Genomic DNA, 19,770 nt, shown 5'->3' with positions numbered 1-19,770 from the left:
ATGTATAGCGCCATGCTCCATAAGTTAGTAACATTACTTGTCAAATGTTACATATGTTTTACTTGGCATGTTTGTAGGATGGAACAAATAAATTTGGCTCTATGTTCACTTAGGAATAAACCTATTAGATACTGAAGGATTCAGATCTGAATAACCATCCATGCCATTTGCAGGCACAGATACCAGGATAATAACTGTCTCTTTTTCTCGATGCAGCATGATTTCTGCACATACTTGCAGATAGAATATGCTGAATTGGACAGTTCATCTGCACGCCTAAAAGAGGTCGCCTTTTCACTTCCTGCCACAATGCAAGAGATCCCACATGGAGAGCCTGTACTACGCATTTGCTCCCTGGTGGATAGCACATTAATAACAGCACAAGAAGATGGGCAAATTTCCTTCTGGTCACCAGAGTTCAAACTCAAACGAAGCAAGATGGTGTTTGTATGTCACATGTTTTTATTTTGCAGTATTTAGGAATATAGTCTATTTGTTTCCATTTGTATTGCATTCTATCCAAAGGAGGTTACATTTTGAAAGATCTTCCTGCTAAAGTGGAATTCCCAGTTGTTCAAGTCCACCTATCCTGGCACGTCATACAGCCTTTTCCAATATGACTTTCCAGATATTTGCTGGTGCTGAAGGAAATTGCACTGCATTACATCTGATATTCACTGGATTAGGAAGAACTATTGTCTTATTTCTTTAGAATGGTTTTTCATGCCTTTTTGGACCACAGCCTTTCTGCCCTTGACTCTCAAGCAAATTTCTTCATACCTGTGGGTAGAAATGAAGTTGGCTTATGAAATACCTTTATGGATTCTAGACTCTTTCTTCACTTTAGCCTCAGTGATAGCCAGATATCCCAACAAAATACCAATTATCTCCACCACCAACAATGGATCCTCTTCTTCCTTACTTCACCCTCTAATTTCCTTCCTGGATAATTTTTCTTGTGGACTGCAAGAAAAAATAGTTAAAAACATCAATGTTGGCATTTTTTTTTTTGTTTCTTTGGCTTCTGAGGAAAAATGGAAGAACTCTTTCTATTTTCATCAAGATTATATTATGTGTGTGTTAAAGAAAATACTCCAGCCTTTCAAAAGTTTATTGATTTATCTGTATTTTTTAAAAAATCCATCTTTTTGCTGGTGCACGGGGCTTCAGCTTCCACTGGCAGCCAGCCCTATAGCCCAGGATGAAATGCTGGACAGTTACCAGTGCTGGAGAGCATGATGTATTCCCACCACAGCACATGTTAGCCAATAGAAGTGGAGACATTGCCTATAACAGAAGGACGTATTGCAGTTCAACTACTTGGATTGCTGATGCCAGCACAAGTCAGAAAATACTATTTTTGATGCAGAGCAAGAAAAGCCAGAAGTTGACTTCACCACCGATTGGAGTTGAATTGAGGGTGATGTTGTATGTTCCAGTCCTTAGGAAAGAGTTAATGAGCCAATGCAACTTTATGGCTTTTCATGGCCAGCTATCACCCTGATGGCCTGTGAATGGGCAATACCTAATCTTAAACCACAGTCCATTGATTTAAAGCTCCAAGCAGATTTTATCAGCTCTACTTAGAAAAATCTTCTTAAGCCATTCCACATACCTTCTGCAACCAGCCAGATATCTTAGTTGCATAACAATTCTAGAATTTGCCAGGGCTTTATCCTTGGCCAGATTCAATGCCCTCCCAACAGCTGTTACGGAAGGGAAATACCAAAAGATCCCTTTGAAAAGTAATTGTGCCCGTATGGAGAAGGAATAATTGTATTATTTATTTATGTATGTATTTAATTGTTCATATTTATTTATCAATCAAACTTCTTAACTGCTCATCTCCCTCAAAGAGGGGATCTTAATTTGTAATGTCCCTTCTTAGCAGATACTCTCCAGGAATTATCCCCATTCCTTACTAAACGTCTGGTCATTCCATTTTGTTTCATCTTAAATTGTTATTATCTAATCCAGTGATGGCGAACCTCTTAGAGACCGAGTGCCCAAACTGCAACCCAAAACCCACTTATGTATCGTTGGGTGCCGGGTGGGTGTGGCCCATTGGGTGGGCGTAATGGCAGACTGGGTGGGACTAAAAAGTTCGATCAATCAATTCCAATTTGCAAGATCTTTTTTTTCCCTGCGAGAAGTTGAAATTGACTGATTGATTGAACCTTTTTTTTTTTTTTTTTTTGCACACGGTGGCAGAGGCCTAAAGCGAAAAGGTTTTATAAAACCCAGCTGAAGGCCTGGGACTGAGGCAATGGTGCGTGTGCCCACAGAGACGTCTCTGAGTGCCGCCTCTGGCACCCTCTCGCCACCACTGATCTAATCAATTTGATTTTACTTCTTTGACCATAGCTACAATAAATACTGTTTTGTATTTTGCACAATATACCTTAACATTTCTTCTAATGCTTTTTTAGATATTTTAAAACAATGCTTTTTTCTTTTTTTATCTTAAATAATTGTGGTTCTCTTGTTCTACTTGTTGATCAATGACCAATTTTTTTTTAAAAAAATGACTTTTTGATTAATGAGCCATCTCTGCACCAGGAGAAGCAGGAAGTATGGATCAGACCTAAGTTTTAACACGAGGGAGAGAAATGTATCCTACAGATGTTGCTGAACAACTATTCCCAAGGTCCATCAATATTGCCTATGCTAACTGGACAGCTGGGAATAGTAGTTCAGCAATATTTGGAGAACTGTGGGCTTCCCACTTCACTCCAACTGCATTCTTTAGACAATCCAAATACCAAAGAAATCTCTTTCCTTATATTAGTGTACTGGCAAGAATTTCTTCTTAAAACTATTCCTCTTATTATTCTCTCTGGTTACAACCAAGTCCTCTCTGCTTTTTCCTGTATCCAAGTGATTTTTTTAATTTTTTTTTTATTTTAAGAGCCCAATTAATGATTCAGAAACTGTTTAACTGTTTTTCCCCTTTGTAGGAGAAAATTCACAGAAAATCTAAGTGGTTGATGGACTTTACTGTCATGACACCATACAATAAACTAATTCTGGGAACTGGGTAAGTATTTTATATATAAACTCACTAACCTGACTGATCATTTCCTTTTACTGCAGAGCACTGGGAGAGACATTTACTGGAACACAACAAAAGCTACAAGATATGGTAAAACATTTCAAGATGGATACAGGTTGCGAGCAAACTTTGTACCATCATGTTTTTAATGTCAGTCAGTGGATGCTGCAACAGGAGAGGATAATTAAAAAATAAAATAAAATAGCAGTGCATGAGTAACCAGAATATTATTCATGCCAGCTGGAGGAGATTCTCTTGAAGTACATGTTGCTGGGTGGGGCTGGAATTTCAGCTAATGAAACCAACAATCACAACTCTTTGAATGTAGAACATTAAAAGCTATATAGCCAGCAACACAGCATAGACCCACAGTACAACCTGTTTTTGAAGGCAACAACATTTGAATGGCATGATTTCTTGCCTCTATGGAACAAGGCAAAATAGCAATGTGGATATGACCTGTGGCCAATTTCATAAATAGATGCAACTCTTGCCACACTTGCTGCTGTAAAGAAAAGGCTGCCATCTTTGCTTTGTAGTTCCCCCTCAGTAACTCATACAAAGGAGAAGAGCTGAAATTGACAAGAGATTTGTCAGTTTCTCATTCTCTTAGAAAAGGACAAGGTATCTTTCCCTTCTTTTTTTTACAAATGGGATGGCGCTAAGGGATTCTTGTTGCTGCAGAGATTTTTGCTCTTTTTTCCCAGTATTTTTGATGCTGGCAAAAGCCCAAACAAATCATGCATAATTTTCTAATTTCTCTTGAATGCAGAGAACGGGAGTGGTGGTGTGGGGACACTAAGTTATAATTCATAGTTTAACTAAATGAAACATTAACTTTTATAATTATAGAAGTCTTCTGTTTCCATTTAAGGAAATATCAGATAGTGTGCAATTCAGAATAAATGGATACACACAATACTAAATCAAAATGAAACAAACCCTACAATGTCTTAGATTCATGTCTATTTAATCCCCCTTTAGAGCTGAATCCTGGAACTTTGGAAGAGGGTGGAATTAAATATCCACAGCATCCATAATTTTACAAAACTCATGTCATCTCTTACACTAAAACCTCTTACATTTTTCTCATAGCAGAATTGCTATGAGGAGCATGTGGAAAGAGACACAGCGCCAACAAAATTACAATATATGCTTCCTAACATCATGACATGAATGATTAATAATGTATTAATATCAGGGCCTCTGATGCAAATACATAAATTGCATCATTTGCATGATTATATGACACAAATGTCAGGATATCATCCATCTGAACATAAATAGAACCATACACTATGTTCCAATTATGCTGTCACAAATATCTAACCACATTACAAAATTAGTTTTATTTCCAATCCATTTTGAGATTAACCCTAAGTAATCCTTGTCTACAGCTAATATGTACCACTGCTTGTCTTATTTATGGGGAAAGTATGTCTTTAAAGTCTGTGATGTTAACATCTGATCATATTTTAACTGGCGATAGGGATCGTGAACTTCAGTTCTATGAAAGCTCCAACTTTGAACCCTACCTTCAGATTAGTGGCTTGGAAGCCATACCTTTGAATCTAGATTACTGGTAAGCCAATATAGATACCTATCACATACTATTTATCATCACATAATGATTCCATATTATTATATATGGCATTAGATCTATTATTATGCTCTGTTTTGGCATTTGGTACTCTTACATAATTGTGGAAGATCAATGTGCAATACATTTCTCTGGCTATGATTCTTTCTTTTGTTTTCCTTTTGCTTCAGAAGACGGTCTTGTAATTTTCCCATAAAGTCCCATAATGTTGCTGCATCAACTGTTTGGGTGCATAGGAGGCTCCAAGAATCATGAAGGTTGGGGAAAACAGATTTCCTGTGGCTGTGCTAGCATTCTGGCCACACTAACTAGAACTGGAGGAAATGATAGTTTAGTAGTATCCAGAGAGCCACAAGTTCTGCACTTATGAGATAAAGATACAGCATCATTATAGCATTAACTATCCTTTCATAATTAGGCTTCAGAAAATCATGGGAACCTGTAAGCATGAGAACCTTTATAACAGGTCAGGACCTTAGAGTGTTAAAATGCCAAAAGTCCAAAAGTCCTGTTCAAAATCTCTATGCATGATCATGCACATTTAGAAAATGATTCAAAGGACATCTGTGAATTTTTCATGAGCACAACAGCTCCCTGCTGTTCATTAAACCAACCTATCCTTCCTTAGATTTCTTGCTCAAACTGAAAGGAAAAAAAGATGGTGGTTCCTTTAAGAATTGTTTTAATGAGTCAGTTCTTAAAGCATTTTTTATGCTTATACCGAAGCCTGAAGGAAAGTAGGTCACTTTAATAAGTAGCAGAGGGGGATGCTAGCCTTTCATGGGGTTCAAAGTACCCCTTCTGAATCATTTTCAAAGCACGTTAGCCTTACTCTGTACTGAGAAGAACTGGAACTGTACAGCGTTGCCTGATTTTCATTCATCTCTGACTTTCTATGCTGGGCAGGATGATTTGCAACCAAGGAATTTTGTTCAGCTGATTGTAGTTAACATGATTTGCAGAACTGAAAGTCTTGATTGCACATTGCTACCCTTTGTGCAAAGCATATTCAGATGAAACTGATTACAATTTGTTTACAAATCTTCCTGATGTACTGATGTCATAGGCTTCGGAGCGCATATCTGCATTCCAGGCTCTTCTCTATGCCTAGATGTTTTAAGGGTTTGCAGAATGCAGTCTTGTTTAGATTTCATTTATACACTTGCAGGATTCAGATTTGCTTGAGAAATTGTATGCAATTTATTTATGAGGGACAAGAAATTCTTCATTTTCTCCTGTACTTCATTTTCAGCTGTACAGACCATGATGAATGTATGATTCTTTATGGTGATGACCAGGTATGTATTGTAAAAACAATTGCTCGGAGAAAAGAAAACAAACAGAAGTGTGATATTTGCTTCTAAAAGTATAATCATAGAATTATATAGAGTGTGAAGGGGGAAGTTAGACTAGATCCGAATTGCTGCTCATTGTGTGAATCTAAATGAAAAATCCCAAACAAATGGTTGTCTAGACTGTACTTAAATACATCCAAAGAATGGTAGCCCGTCTTTGATAGGAAGTTTTTTCCTAAGATTAAGGGGGTTCTTCCTCTTCCTGTAATTTAAATATATTATTCTGCATTCTAAAAAAACAAAGAAATAGGTTTTTACTTTCTTCTATCCTTCCAGGTATTTGAACAAGAGCATTATACAGTATCTCTACTGAGCTGGTTTTTCTTTTTTCTCTTAAGGTCAAATATATCCAACTCTCTCAATCTCTTTTCATATGGTTTAATTTTTAATCCCATTTTTATTACCCTTCTCTGAACTCTGCTTCAAGTTCCCTGAAATGTGATGCCCAAAACTGAATACAGTATTCAAAGTGGGGGCCTGACCAAAACCAAAATATAGTGAAATGATTATTTCTTGTGATTTGGAAATTATACTTCAGTTAATGCAACCATTAACTGAATAACCCACAAATTATACAGGTAGTCCTTGAATTATGACCATAATGAAGACTGCCCATCATGATCATAATGTGATTGTTAAGTAGGTCAATCAAGTAGCCCAGAGGTCCCCAACCTTTTGGGCACCAGGGACCAGTTCCGTAGAGATTTTTCCACAGACTGGAGGGGCATGGTTTCGCATGCTGCCTGCATCCCATGGATGAGGCTTTGCTTGTTTGCATGGATTGGTTTCAGGCAGGCCATGGACCAGTGCTGATCCATGGACCAGGATTAGGGACCCCTGATGTAGCTAACCCAATTTGACAATCCTGTTTACAGTGGTCATTAAGTGAGTGCTACAGTCATTAAGTGAACTAATGGTTTGCTATGGATGTAGTTTTACCAAAAACCAGAAGTTAATGCTGGTTTTCAGCGAAATTGTTGTAAAACACTGTCATGTGACTGCGGGATGTTGCAAACTGCCATAAATGTGGCTCAGTTGCTGAGGGCCAGAAGTACAGTCAAGTGATTATGGGGAGGGGGACAACCGTTAGAACTTTGGATGTCGGTTGTAAGCACTCCCCAAGTAGGTCCATTGGAATTTCAGATGGTCTCTAGTCTAAGCAACCAGTCATAAGTTGAGTATTATCTGTACGTGGAGAGAAGCATTCCCCCTTCTAATGTTCTGGCCATAAGTTGTTAGAGTTTTAAAATCACCTTCAAAACTTTGAATTACAAAATGCCTCACATCCTAAGGATGCATAATTGTGACCTTTCAATTTGCTTTCTGCACCTGACTAGAATCTTATAACTTATAATTTTGTAATCTTATAAGATAACATGAATATCTTTGTATTTCCCTTTTTTCCCCTTGCTTTGTTGTAGGGATGTGTCAATATCTTGCAGTTACATTCTGTGGGTGAGACCCTGAGGTGAGCACTTACAAAAGTCCAAATATCAATTGTGGTAACATGACACATTCAGTCAACAATTTGCAATGCCTGGGACAGATATGGCATCAGCTCTTTTGGATGACAAGTTTCATAATGCAGAAGAAGCATAAACCTCGGAATGAAAGGGAGAATAATAGCAAACGTACTTGTTACCACAGAAAGTTAGAAGTATTGTCACCATTTTTATTTTAGGGTGACTGCTCACCCTGTGTTGATCTCACTAACAAATATACTCTTAACAATGAGGTACATCTTCTGGTTGACTCCAATAGGAAGTGCATTATTCTTTTAGACAACAATCTAAAAACTGTAGAGATTGCATTTCTGTATGTAGTTATCAAGAAATGATTCCCATGGAATTTAATTGGACTTAGGATTATATCAACTGCATTATTATTTTGGTAACCCAATAGATAGTTCCACAATGGAAGATTTTTCACCATTATTTCTAATTAATTTGCATTGGGTTGCTGGCAAAATTCTATTAAAATATATGGTACTTTAAATATTGTACAGTATTCTGACAGTTACACATTCTATAATAAATACATGTTTAGTTGTTTTTGTGCCTTCAAATCGGGGTTTTTTTTTTTTACTCTTGGTGACTGCCTGGACTAGTCCCTTGGCAAGGTTTTTTGGAAATAGCTTACCACTGCTTCTGTCCCAGGGCTGAAAAAGTGATGGTCCAAGGGTCACACAGCTGACTTCATGCTTAAGGGATGTAGAACAAAGAACCTCCCACTTCATCCCCTCCCTCCCTCTCTCTCCCCCCCCTCTCTCTCCAGTAGAGTAGAAGGTTGTTCTCGAGCCACTTGTACATCCACTATGAAGTTGTGCAATTTTTTTCACCAAAGTGTCACAGATATAAGAAAAGTGGTAAACTATAATGAATGGATTTAGACATCACACAAAGTACACCAAATAAACTACATTATAGTTTGTCGCAACATGCATTTTACCCCGTTATCCATGTTCAAATGTTGTGCTAATTTCTAAACAATGTTCCACAAAGTGAAATGGTTAAATTCACACTGTATACTAAGCCAATATCAACCAAACCATTCTGGGTTTAGCATGTTATTAATCTCTACCATTGTCTGTTTAAATAAAGAATTTTGATGTAAGAACTGAGCTAATTTATCAGTCCAACTTGCCAACTTTGGGGACTCAAAATCATAGTGCTCTGATGCTCTTAATGTCTCAGATTATTAATTGGTTTGTAAGGAGCTCACAGTGTTATCCTGAATCTATGGCAAATTTGGATTTGCACATATTTGAGTGAAGTATAATATCTTTCAATATGAAATTAGCATTCTCACTTTTCAACTTTCTAAACATTGGTCAGATGTTTTCTTTGGAAATGATCACTTGAGTAATCAGGCTGAATGAGTATTTTCCAAGGATATAATTATCTTTTCTTGATGTATTTCAGGACATGGAAGAAGCTGCCCAAAGTGGACAGTCTCCCTAATATAAGGCTTGAGAGTGCTATACTTTCTCCAAATGTCACTTACATCCGTTGGAAAGTTCATGGAGACTGGGTGACTCAGGTAAAAAACAGAAGGGTTTTCCACCTTCTGATCTAAAGAGAACATGGGGTTCTATTCAGTTTTTTTTTTTGTCTACATTCAAGTCATGTTTAAGCTTCTTACAGCAATCCAAAAATACATTTTTTTTTCCTGAAAGGCAGGAAGAGTTCATTGTTGAGAAACAGTTAAATTTTGACTCTAAGTCTCATGATCCTTTTGGAGAATTGATGGGTGTATTTTCCCAGGATTTTATAATGATTAGACAGCTTTGTTCTTTTTCTGTGTGTGTTAATCTGATTCATTAGAGAAAAAAATTAAAATAATAAGAATATTCTCATCTCACTAGTGTTTGGTTGGATAATAGTTTTTTCTGTCTTTTTAGCTGAATTACTATGATTCTATTAAGGCAATAATTTCTGCATCAAGCCATGAGCCTACAGCCTTAGTAATAGGTAATTATATAATTCCTTATATTTTGTTTGTAAAGTCTCCCCTTAAAATTATTTCATGATTGATTACATGCCATCAAGTTGGTGTTGTCTCTTAGTAACCATATAAATAGATTCTCCCCATAAAGATCTATCTATCCAAAAGATTTCTCCATAAAGATCTGATCCTTCAAGTCCCCCACCAGTGCATCCATCATCCCTGTAACCAAGTCAAAACCAGTTCCTGCAGTTCAGCTTCTTCTTCTCTTTCCTTTCACTTTCCCAGCATTAAAGCCTTCCCTAGAGAGAGACGTCTTTGAGTAATGGGTCCAAAACAGGATAATTTGAGCTTACCTTTTGTCAATCAAGGCCTTTATTAAAACTTATGCGCAGTGCTTTTTTTCTAAAAAAAAAAAAAAAAAAAAGGTGACGGAACTCACACAAGTCATACAACCCGCCTTGCCTACCCTACAAGGTTCCATCCAAAAAAGGTGCCAGAACTCCGTTCTGGGTGTTCTATGGGAAAAAAAAAACCCTGCTTATGTGTAAGATGGAAACGGTGTAGATTAAGCTTTCAATCTTAGCTAGTATATTGAGACATACGTCCAATATTCTTTGTTTAATTAATTTATTTGTATCCCACCTTTATTTTTACAAATAACACAACACACCTTTATCTTCCTATTTGCCCCCCAACAACCTTGTGAGATGAATTGGGCTAAGAGAGAGTGGCTGACCCGAGGTCACCCAGCTGGCTTTCACGTCTAAGGCAGGACTAGAACTCATGGTCTCTGGTTTCCTAGCCTGGTGCCTTAACCACTAGATCAAACTAGCTCTCATAATTTAAAGAAGTCAATGAATATTCACTCAGTATAAGAATATTGGAGCCTAAATTCTGTGTAGGAATCTTTTACTGAATTCTCATATTCTTCTACAGGGTGCATTGTGGGAGCTACCAATGTTGAGCAACAAATGAGAGAAATAAAAGAAAATAAGAAAGATTCAAAGACGAAGAAAGTACAGGAAATGCTAGGAACTCCTTCCCAGAGAGCTGAAGGGGATCAGATTATTTTTCGGATTCATAAAGGAGTCAAAACATTTGCAGTTAATAAAAAGAACAATGCCATAGTAACTGGTGGAATGGATCGAATTATTCGAATATGGAATCCATACATGCCTGGGTAAGATATTGCAACTATTCTTCTACAGCTCTATTATAGTCCTTAGCCAACTATTAGTTATTTTAAATGCATAAGGTTCTATTTTTATTTAGGATATGTATGCATGAATTAGTGTGATTTTTTAAAAAAAATGTAGATCAGATGAATTCCTAATTCATAGTTAGTTTAATACCCGTTTAAGAGATCCTTATATTGTTATGGAAGGAGGGGATAATATTTTTCTTGTCATTATCAAAAATAAAAATAAATCTAGGGGTTTTTAATATTATTTATTCATTATTCTTTAGATTTCCATTAGATTTCTAAAAGAGCTCGCGGCAAAATAGGATTTGTTGAAGGGAACAAATTCAGCTCTCCATTACCTTTCCCATTTTCACTCATGACACTCTCCTATTAAGAATTTCTTAGCTTTACTTTCCCCTTCCTTGACTGTGAAGAATAGAAAGATATGTCGCTATCATCCAACACTGATTTGTCTTTTGGGATCATTGAAATATAGCTGCCCCTTCATGAAATTTTAAAAAGCATTACCTTAAGGCAGCTTTCCTAGTAATATATTTTACAGACCTCTTGGTCTTTGAAGAATGATTGTTTTGCATTTTTCCAACCAGCCCACAAATTAATAATATTTTTGCAAACATAATTCAAAGCTGAGTCAGGTGAAATTATTTTTGTTGTATATACTATTACTTGTAAATCTGTATTTATGGCCATGTTTTCCAGCTAGTTACCAGGAGTCAAGAATGGCTTGAAATACCAAATAAATAAACTATCTATTACTGGCTCATTTTAATATATAGTTCATTATGTGTTTCAAATTGGTCAAGATTTAATGTTCTCACTGAATTTTAGAAGACCCACAGGCATGCTCAAAAGTCACATGGCCCCCATTTTCTATGTCTACATATCTGAGGAGGATAAAATATTTTCCATATCAACAGACAACACAGTTAAGGTCTGTCTTTTTCATATTTCAAATTATATTTCCTTTACTCTAATTCTTGCCCTTTAGTACAACCTATTTTTTTCCTTGCAGATATGGGATATGGAGGATCAAACTTGCTTATTCACTGCTTGTTCAAAAAACAATGGAATTAAAGGAGAGATTACTACTTGCCATTATATATCAGGCATTCGATCACTCTGTGTTGCCACAGATACACTGGCCATTCTTCACCTAAGATTACGGTAAAATACAAAGCATCATAATCAGAGCTCCTAACGTTTAGATAGACATCTAAGAATTGCATTTATGGAAAACCCAAAATGTAAGAAATTGCTGAAAAAATTCTAGGGTTTTGGAAATAGTGTGATTATTATGTCGGGACTAGAATGTAGCAACAAGAGAATACTTGAAATATTGTGGCATTTATTAGGATTGCACTCTTAAGAAAAATATTTACAAGGATATAACATTTTGTAAAATCTAGATGAACATTTAATTTCAAATAATTACCAATGTGATTTTTAGATTAGCTTGTTGAAATCTATTAAACCAGTGGTTCTCAACCTGTGGGTCGGGACCCCATTTGGGGTCGAACGACCATTTCACGGGGGTCGCCAAACCACGCTGTCCGCCATTTTTTTCCCTTTTCCCTAGCTGTCCTACTCCCTCTTATTGGTGGCCACACCCACTTGGGGGTCACCACAACATGGGGAACTGTATTATGGGGTCACGGCATTAGAAAGGTTGAGAACCACTGTATTAAACGCATAACTTATGTTTTTGCTGATTAATGCTAGGGAAAGTATTAGTTCTCCCAATATACAACTATTAACTGAAGTAGAAGTACTTTCCAATATTTATCAGCCTTCTAATGAACTATAAAGCATCATAAAATCCTGAGACACGGGCATTTTTATTACTAGAACATATCATTATGGTGTTATTCTCTCTTTCGGGATAGGTTATCTCTAAATTTCCAGTATTGTACTGCAATGCTGAATCAGGCCTAGAGGAACTGACATTCATAATCTTTAATTAACATATGTGCACATATTAAACTAATAATATCAGGAGAGTTAGGAACTACAGAGGAAAAGTGATGCCCAAATAAATGCAGGCACTTTTGGGATACCAAGTTGTTTATCTAATGAAGTTTTATGTTTAGATACAGGAAAGACATTAATTAAACCTGAAATACAGCTTTTAGTTACTAATTTTTACTTCAAAAGCTTTCTTTAAACTTAAAAGACTTTATTTTCTTTATAATTTCAGATTCATTCAGAGAAAAACATAATTTCAATTCAATTCTACTGAATGAAGAATTAGCCTCAATAAATGAAAGTAAATTACACTAAGTGTAAAAGATTACATATTCAAATATTTATTATTATAGTCTTAAATCAAAATATAATCAAAATACAGTTAATAGAAATGAATAAAGCAAGTCAAAATTAAGACTTTAACAATATGATATAGTTCATCCAGGTTTGCTGAATGCTTGTGGGCCAAATAATAGCCAACAAGCTATATAAATGTTTATTTTAGGGTTCTATTTGTCAGTTTATGTCAGAATAAAACTTACAATGTAAGAGAATATGATCCCATCAACTTGCTGTCCCCTTTCACACAGGAATAAATTTGGGGAACTGTAATGTTATCCTATTTACTCTGTAAAATTGCTAGTGTGAATGAATTGAAAGGGGTATAGGTGAATGCCCAGTGGAATGAGTGGAATGAGTTAGTTTAGATAATCTGCAGGTTAGTGTCATTGTTTGAAAAAAATCAAATTAAATTTCTACATTTTCAATTCACTACTCTTTAATACCCATAGTTTTTAAAGGCCAGAAAATAATAATAAGAGTTCTGGAAAAAATCACGGGATAGCACTTTCTTGTGATATTTTCCCAACTAAGTACATCTTTATGTATCAAAAGTGATTACTGAAAGCAACCCAGAAGCTTAGCCAAGCAAAAAGAATAGTGTGTTATCTAAAGATAAAGAATACTACATATTGAAAAAAAGGGGGGGCACAATGGCTTAGGGGTTAAGGATGCTGAGCTTGTTAGCTAGAAAGATGACAGTCTGGGTTTGAGATCTGAATGCCGTGCAACTCCTGTTCCTTGCTCCAGCTCCTGCCCACTTAACAGATCGAAAGCACGCAAATGTGAGTAGATTAATAGGTACTATTTCAGTGGAAAAATAATAGCATTCCACGTGCATTGGCATATACTGTAGACATGCTGGCCATATGACCACTGAAATGTCTTCAGACAACGCTGGCTCCCTCGGCTAAGAAACAGAGATGAGCATCACCTCATAGAGTCAGGCACAACTGGATAGGGGAAACCTTTAAGTTTTTACATATTGATTATAAAAATAATTTTACAATGGCTAGATGTTATATTTATGTTTGGTTTCTGAAATTTCCAAAAAAAACCTAATTATCTATTTGATTTGATAATTCTTAAATATAGAAAATTTTTAAGTGTCCTACTTTCATCTGCAGTTTTAGAAGAGTGATACAGAAGGCAAAACAGGGGCATTGGTCTATTCTGGTGGATATAGAGAAATGCAGATTTTACCACCTACTATTTTGTTAATTTTATAGAGACATAAAGGAACAGTATCTTATCGCTAAGATTGAAGAATAATTAATGGAATGGAATGGAACGGAACGGAACAGAACAGAACAGAACAGAATAGAATACTTTATTGGCCAAGTGTGTTTGGACACACAAGGATTTTGTGTTTGGTGCATACGCTCTCAGTGTACGCACATACAACAACTTTATTTAAAGATACTAAATTCAATAAAACATACTTAAGATTAGTATATTAATAAATGGACATTCAGAAAAAGGATGATTAAAAATTGGGCTTTGGAAGATAGATTTTGGAATAGTTGGACTGCTACTGATTTGTACAGGTTTGATGTACTGAACTGGAAGCTTTTCCCTTTAATTATAGAATAATGCCTTTATTTTACTATTTAAGCTATGTATATTTTGCTGTTTAAGCATTAGCATCAAGAGAAATAACATTTTAATTTATTTGATTTTGTTGTTGTCTCTAAAGTAGATCAGCTCCAGATCCTTATATAGTAACTTCCCATAAAAAACCAGTTTCATGCTGCAAATTCAACAAAGTATTCAGGCATGTTGTGAGCTGTTCTGAAGATTCTGTAAGTGAAATAATCATAAAATTCTCTTCAGTTTTGACCATAGTTATATAATCAATATATTTACAATCCTCAGAATTCTGAGTTTGTTTTAGATATGAAGTGAGTTGTTATTCAAGATTGAGCCTTCTCAAAACTGGAATTCCTTGCCAAAAGGCATGGTAAAATGGTTTTTAAAAATATTTTACATATTAACAGAGAATGCAGTTATCTCTAGTTACTCTTCAGGATCATAAGCAAATGCTTTTAAATAAGTACTTAAAACAAAATCTCATTCATCTGCTTCCAAAAGTATTCACTTATTGCGTGCAATAAATCAGTGTTTTTCAACCTCAGCAACTTTAAGAGTCATTTTGTGAGAGAGGTGCAGTTGTATAAATGTGACAAATAAATAGTATGGAATAGGCAGCATGCTGAAGTCCACTTTTATTAAATTTGCAGAGGTTGAGAAACACTGCTTTAAATACACTCTATGTTATTGTGAAATGGCCTCCCACAAAACAAGACTTCCTGTGTATTTGTTTTAGATTGCAGTTTTATAGCCAATAATATATCTTTCTTCATTTTCTTCCTCTCCTCCTCCTCCTCCTCCTCTTCCTCAATAAGGCTTACTCTCAGATACACTAGATCAGGGGTAGGCAACCCAGAGCAGCTTATGGCAGGGCTTTTCAACCTTTTTACTGATTGTTCCACTTTTAGGATATGGCAATATTCGAGTACCACCTAGCAAAGTGTCAAAAACCTGATGACCAAAAAAAAAAAAAACCCTGTTGAAAGTTGCAATTGCACTGAAATGACTTATGACCATTTTTCATACTTATGACCATTGCAGCATGCCCAGGGTCATGTGATTTATATTTGGATGCTTGGCAACTGATTCATATTTATAATGGTCATAGTGTTCCAGGGTCATGTGATCCCCTTCTGCAACCTTTTGACAAGCAAAGTCAATGGCAGAGCTGCTGGTGGCCAAGTGCTAAGGCGGCACTTCTTTTTCTCCCTCCCTTTTTCTCATTCCCTCTCCCTCTTTCTCTCTCTCTTTCCTCTCTCCCTCCCTCTCTTTTTCTCTCTCCCTCTCCCTCTTTTTCTGTCTCTCTTCCTCTCCCTTTCTCTCCCTCTCTTTTTCTCTCCCTTTTTCTCTCCTCTTTCCTCTCCGCCTCTTTCTCTCTCCCTCTCTCCTCTCTTTTTCTCTCCCTTTCCCTCTTTCCTCTCCTCCCTCTCTTTCCTCTCCCCCTCTCTCTTTCTCTCTCCCTCTGTCTCCTCTCCCTCTCTCTTTCTCTCTCTTTCCTCTCTCTCTCTTACTCTCCCTCTCGTTCGCTCTCCCCCCTCCCTCTCTCCGAATTTCTGCTCACCTGGCAAGCTGGCTTCAAGCTGTTCTCCAACAGTCTGACTCTCTCCTGCCCTTCCTGCTTCCTGCTTCCTGCTTCCTGCAGAGATGCAGCCAAGGCAGGAGCCCCACCCAATAAGCTTGTCAGCTTGTTGGAAAATAGGGTGAGGCCACTCTTTTTTTTACACATACACAACAGAGAGAGAGAGAGAGAGAGAGAGAGAGAGAGAGAGTGAAGGGAAGCACAAGTGCCTGTCTCTGTTTCTGTCTCTCTTTCTGCAAATGGCAGAGGAGGTTGGGAGCCGCAGGAGAAGGCTCAAAGAGCCACATGCGGCTCCGGAGCCGCAGGTTGCCGACCTGTGTTTTAGGATCATGGCAATAGTATTTCTATATATGTCTCTTTTTTCTTCATTTAAGGTGGTCAAGGTGTGGGATTTCGAAAGTGGAAAGCCTGTATTTGAATTTGGTAATGCTCATGGTGATTCTGCAATTACATGCCTCACATTTGATTTCAGTGGAAGAAGGTACATTTTGAGAGTTTCAGTGTGTAAGAAGTTGTGATATTTTTCACAAATTGCTAAAGAAATAATTAGGCACTGCAATCATGTTCCAGACTCATTACTGGAGGAAAAGATGGCTGCTTGAAAATATGGAATTATAATAATGGACAGTGTCTTCACACTTTGAAAAAGGGTAAGCAGAATGTTGACTCAATTATCTAAAAATTCATTTCAAGAAGGGGAAAAAATGTAAGTCTATGGCTTTTTCTTCTGTACAGAAGACAGATGTGATGAAGTTCGTGACTGTGCTTATGTGGAGATCAATAAAAATGAGTAAGTTATCCACATTTGTCATAAAGTGTGACATTTTAGTGCAGGAAAGGCTAATGAAAAACATGCGGGGTTTTTTTGTGGGGCAGGTTCATATAAACAGGCCAATTCCTAAAAAAATGATCTTCAAGCCATCAGGTTGTTTTGGCAGATGCCATAGGAAAGATATCATACACTTCCCTCGTGTTAGGGACCTATCTGAGTCTTCAGGTGCAAAAACTGAAGATCTTGACCTGTCTAAGCCCCAGCCTGCACCAGAGCAAAGAAAAGAAAAGAGTGCACCTAAGGAGACACAGGTGCATACCAGCACATATCCAGTGTCTGAGTTCTGGAAGCTCATGAGCCTAGTATCATGCTGTAAAATTCAACAGAGAAAATTAAAAGAAAACCCAAGCTATCTACAGTCCTTGATAGAAAGAAATCTGCTTTTTTCATTTCAGATGCCAGGGATTAAACCTAGAGACTTTAACATACAATCTTATGCTCTGTCACTGAGTTACGGGGGTCCCCTTAATTATTGAGGTATTTTATTACATTCAAGGATAGAGAGTAGTACTGGAGAGGGGAATAAATAGCTTGGCTTGTTTGTGTCTTTAGCAGTTAAATATGGAGAAATAAGCATGTAAAATCTAATGGCAAGAAGGAACTGTTTCCTACATATAAAATCCCATTAAAAGAATTAACTGCAATAGTCATTCAGAAGCTGATATATATTGAAAAGAGAGTTGCAGAATTAAGATGGATACCTGATTTTTAAAACTTGAAGAATTCTAATAAAATGAAACCTTTTACAAAAATGAAGAATGAATGAAAATGTTGAGAGTTTATACTGCTCAAAATACAAGCTCCACTCTCTGCAGTGTGACGGCTACAGTTTGAACTGGAGAAAAACCCTTTTTAACTCAGTTCAACTGAAAGTGAATGAAAAATTAGGGATGACTGCACCTATATCTAAAAAAATGAACAATAGATAATTCAACTCCCTGGCAGTTTAATAACAGAATTTACATGAGAGGGTTAGTGCAATATAGGTGGCCCTAGCAGCTAGACTACAGAAAGAATATATCATTCAAATTTTGGTAAACATTAATTGCTTTTACAGGTATATCATAGGTGTGGGATGGGACAGAAGAATAAATTTGTTTTATGTAAGTAACAACTTTGCATACAAAAAAATGTCATCACTGTTAATTGTTGAAATTGTTATGCCAAAAGTACCCACAAACATAAATAATTGTTTTCTGGTGAAAACATTTTGTTTTTCATTGAGAACTGGCTCTATTAGCCCATGACTAAATGGCCAAAATTGTATTACTTAATTAATCATGGTCCCCAAAAGCTGGTGTTCTGTTTTCACTGTAGGGGCTCTACATTGCCAGTAGTAAATTCAAGAATAGCTCAGCAAGGAAATCTGAGAATTCTGTTAGCTATTACCTGCATCTATGGGCAAATACCACTTATCCTTCACATTGGTCAATCCACATACAACAATGAGAAGGCCCTTTCATAACAGAACTCTGTTCTACTTTGTACACAAGATGCAAGCAGATGGATGGATTGATATGTTTGTGTGTATGTATGTTTATACACATTTCCCAAAATTTGAACTTCAGTCCTAGTGATTATACAGGTAATCCCTGAATTACGACAGTTCACTTAGCGACCATTTGAAGTTACGACCTAACCCCCCCAAGTACTTATAACAGAGTCCCGAAATGACGAACATTGCAGCACCACAGCAGTCATTCACACTTGCGAATGACCACAGAGGCTCTGCAACATTTGCCCTGCCTATTCCCCCCACCCCCTGGGGTCTCTACAGGCACTAGGCCTGTGGATACTCACCTTGCGAAGATCCAGGGAGCCTTCTGTTTCTTGGCCTGTTCGATGCTTCAGGCCTTCGGTGCATTTGCAGAGAATGGAGGCCTAAAGTACTGCAAGATCACACGGGATCAGAAGCGCGAGATTTCATGCTACTGATTTTGCCTGATCGCACAGTACTTTAGGCCTCTGTTGTCTGCAAATGGAGGCTGGACAAGATCTGCAGCAAAAAGCTTTGCAAATGAAGGGAAGGCCTGAAGCACCAAAGCCTCCCCTCCATTTGCAAAGCTTTTTGCCATATTTGGAAAAACTCTTTGCTAATGAGAATAGAGGCCAGGAGGGGCACTGCATCCCTCTGGGCCTCCTTTCAGCAAAGGCCTCTGCCGATGAGAGCAAAAGCCTGGAGGGATGCGCACACACTCGAGGCTCTGTTTTCTTGGCAAAGTGCTTGAGGAGGCAGCTATCACTTGTCAGGCCCTGTTAATGGCAAGAGAATCACAGGTTAAGTGGACAGAAGTGTATGAATGCATTACATTCAACAGATGTGCTTGTGAGGCACAAGAGGATGAAAGTCAAGAATTCTCTCTATATGTGGTGGAGCAAGAAACAAGGATGCAGTAGGACTGAGTATAAATTCTAGGTTGGTTTCTTACACCCAGAGACTATGGCTACTCTTCAAATATTACAATAAAGATTTAGTTCTGCTCTGTCCAAGTCTCTGGGGCTTTGTAACTAATTTGTAAATGTGCTGGGAATCTTTGACTGACTGAAACACATTAAATTTAGTTTGATGTCAGAATTGAATAACTGCTTAGGAAAAAGTGTAAAATAAAATGGTAAGGTTTCAGTGGAAGGATGGACTACAGTACAAGCATCAAGGTAAAGCCACAATAATCTCATAGGAACAAATGCTGGTAACTTATTGAATGCACAACTCAGGTGAGAAATAGGCAAGTCAGATTTGGGTAACTTCGAGGGAATAATAGAATTAGAGCTAAATTTTACTTTTATATGTCTGGAAATGCAAAGTTCAT

The 19,770-nt window shown here is 37.1% G+C and overlaps 1 protein-coding gene and 1 long non-coding RNA gene across 3 annotated transcripts in view; one reads left to right on the top strand and one right to left on the bottom strand.

The window, feature by feature from the left end:
- Window positions 1-19,770, top strand: part of LOC120299140 (WD repeat-containing protein on Y chromosome-like) — a 36,171-nt gene that overhangs the window by 8,771 nt on the left and 7,630 nt on the right. Inside the window, exons 6-20 of one of the 2 annotated variants that reach the window (XM_039323621.1) lie at window positions 217-447; window positions 2,958-3,037; window positions 4,542-4,634; window positions 5,905-5,950; window positions 7,429-7,475; window positions 8,929-9,046; window positions 9,408-9,477; window positions 10,391-10,634; window positions 11,487-11,589; window positions 11,671-11,822; window positions 14,659-14,761; window positions 16,503-16,609; window positions 16,699-16,778; window positions 16,864-16,918; window positions 18,018-18,063. In XM_039323621.1, coding sequence (XP_039179555.1) covers window positions 217-447; window positions 2,958-3,037; window positions 4,542-4,634; window positions 5,905-5,950; window positions 7,429-7,475; window positions 8,929-9,046; window positions 9,408-9,477; window positions 10,391-10,634; window positions 11,487-11,589; window positions 11,671-11,822; window positions 14,659-14,761; window positions 16,503-16,609; window positions 16,699-16,778; window positions 16,864-16,918; window positions 18,018-18,063 — 1,575 coding nt within the window. Of the gene's footprint in view, window positions 1-216; window positions 448-2,957; window positions 3,038-4,541; window positions 4,635-5,904; window positions 5,951-7,428; window positions 7,476-8,928; window positions 9,047-9,407; window positions 9,478-10,390; window positions 10,635-11,486; window positions 11,590-11,670; window positions 11,823-14,655; window positions 14,762-16,502; window positions 16,610-16,698; window positions 16,779-16,863; window positions 16,919-18,017; window positions 18,064-19,770 lie in introns of both variants that reach the window. The other variant, XM_039323620.1, reaches the window with a different exon arrangement.
- On the bottom strand, window positions 462-19,371 carry LOC120299141. Its single transcript, XR_005554349.1, has 3 exons — window positions 18,761-19,371; window positions 9,808-9,856; window positions 462-780 (listed from the first exon to the last, which is right to left on the bottom strand). It is a non-coding gene; the product is annotated as an uncharacterized LOC120299141 (long non-coding RNA).

This window comes from Crotalus tigris, unplaced genomic scaffold, assembly GCF_016545835.1.
Source record: "Crotalus tigris isolate CLP2741 ecotype Arizona unplaced genomic scaffold, ASM1654583v1 scf7180000024280.1573445, whole genome shotgun sequence".
In the NCBI taxonomy this organism is placed as follows: Eukaryota; Metazoa; Chordata; class Lepidosauria; order Squamata; family Viperidae; genus Crotalus; species Crotalus tigris.
This window is presented reverse-complemented; position numbering and strand designations above follow the sequence as displayed.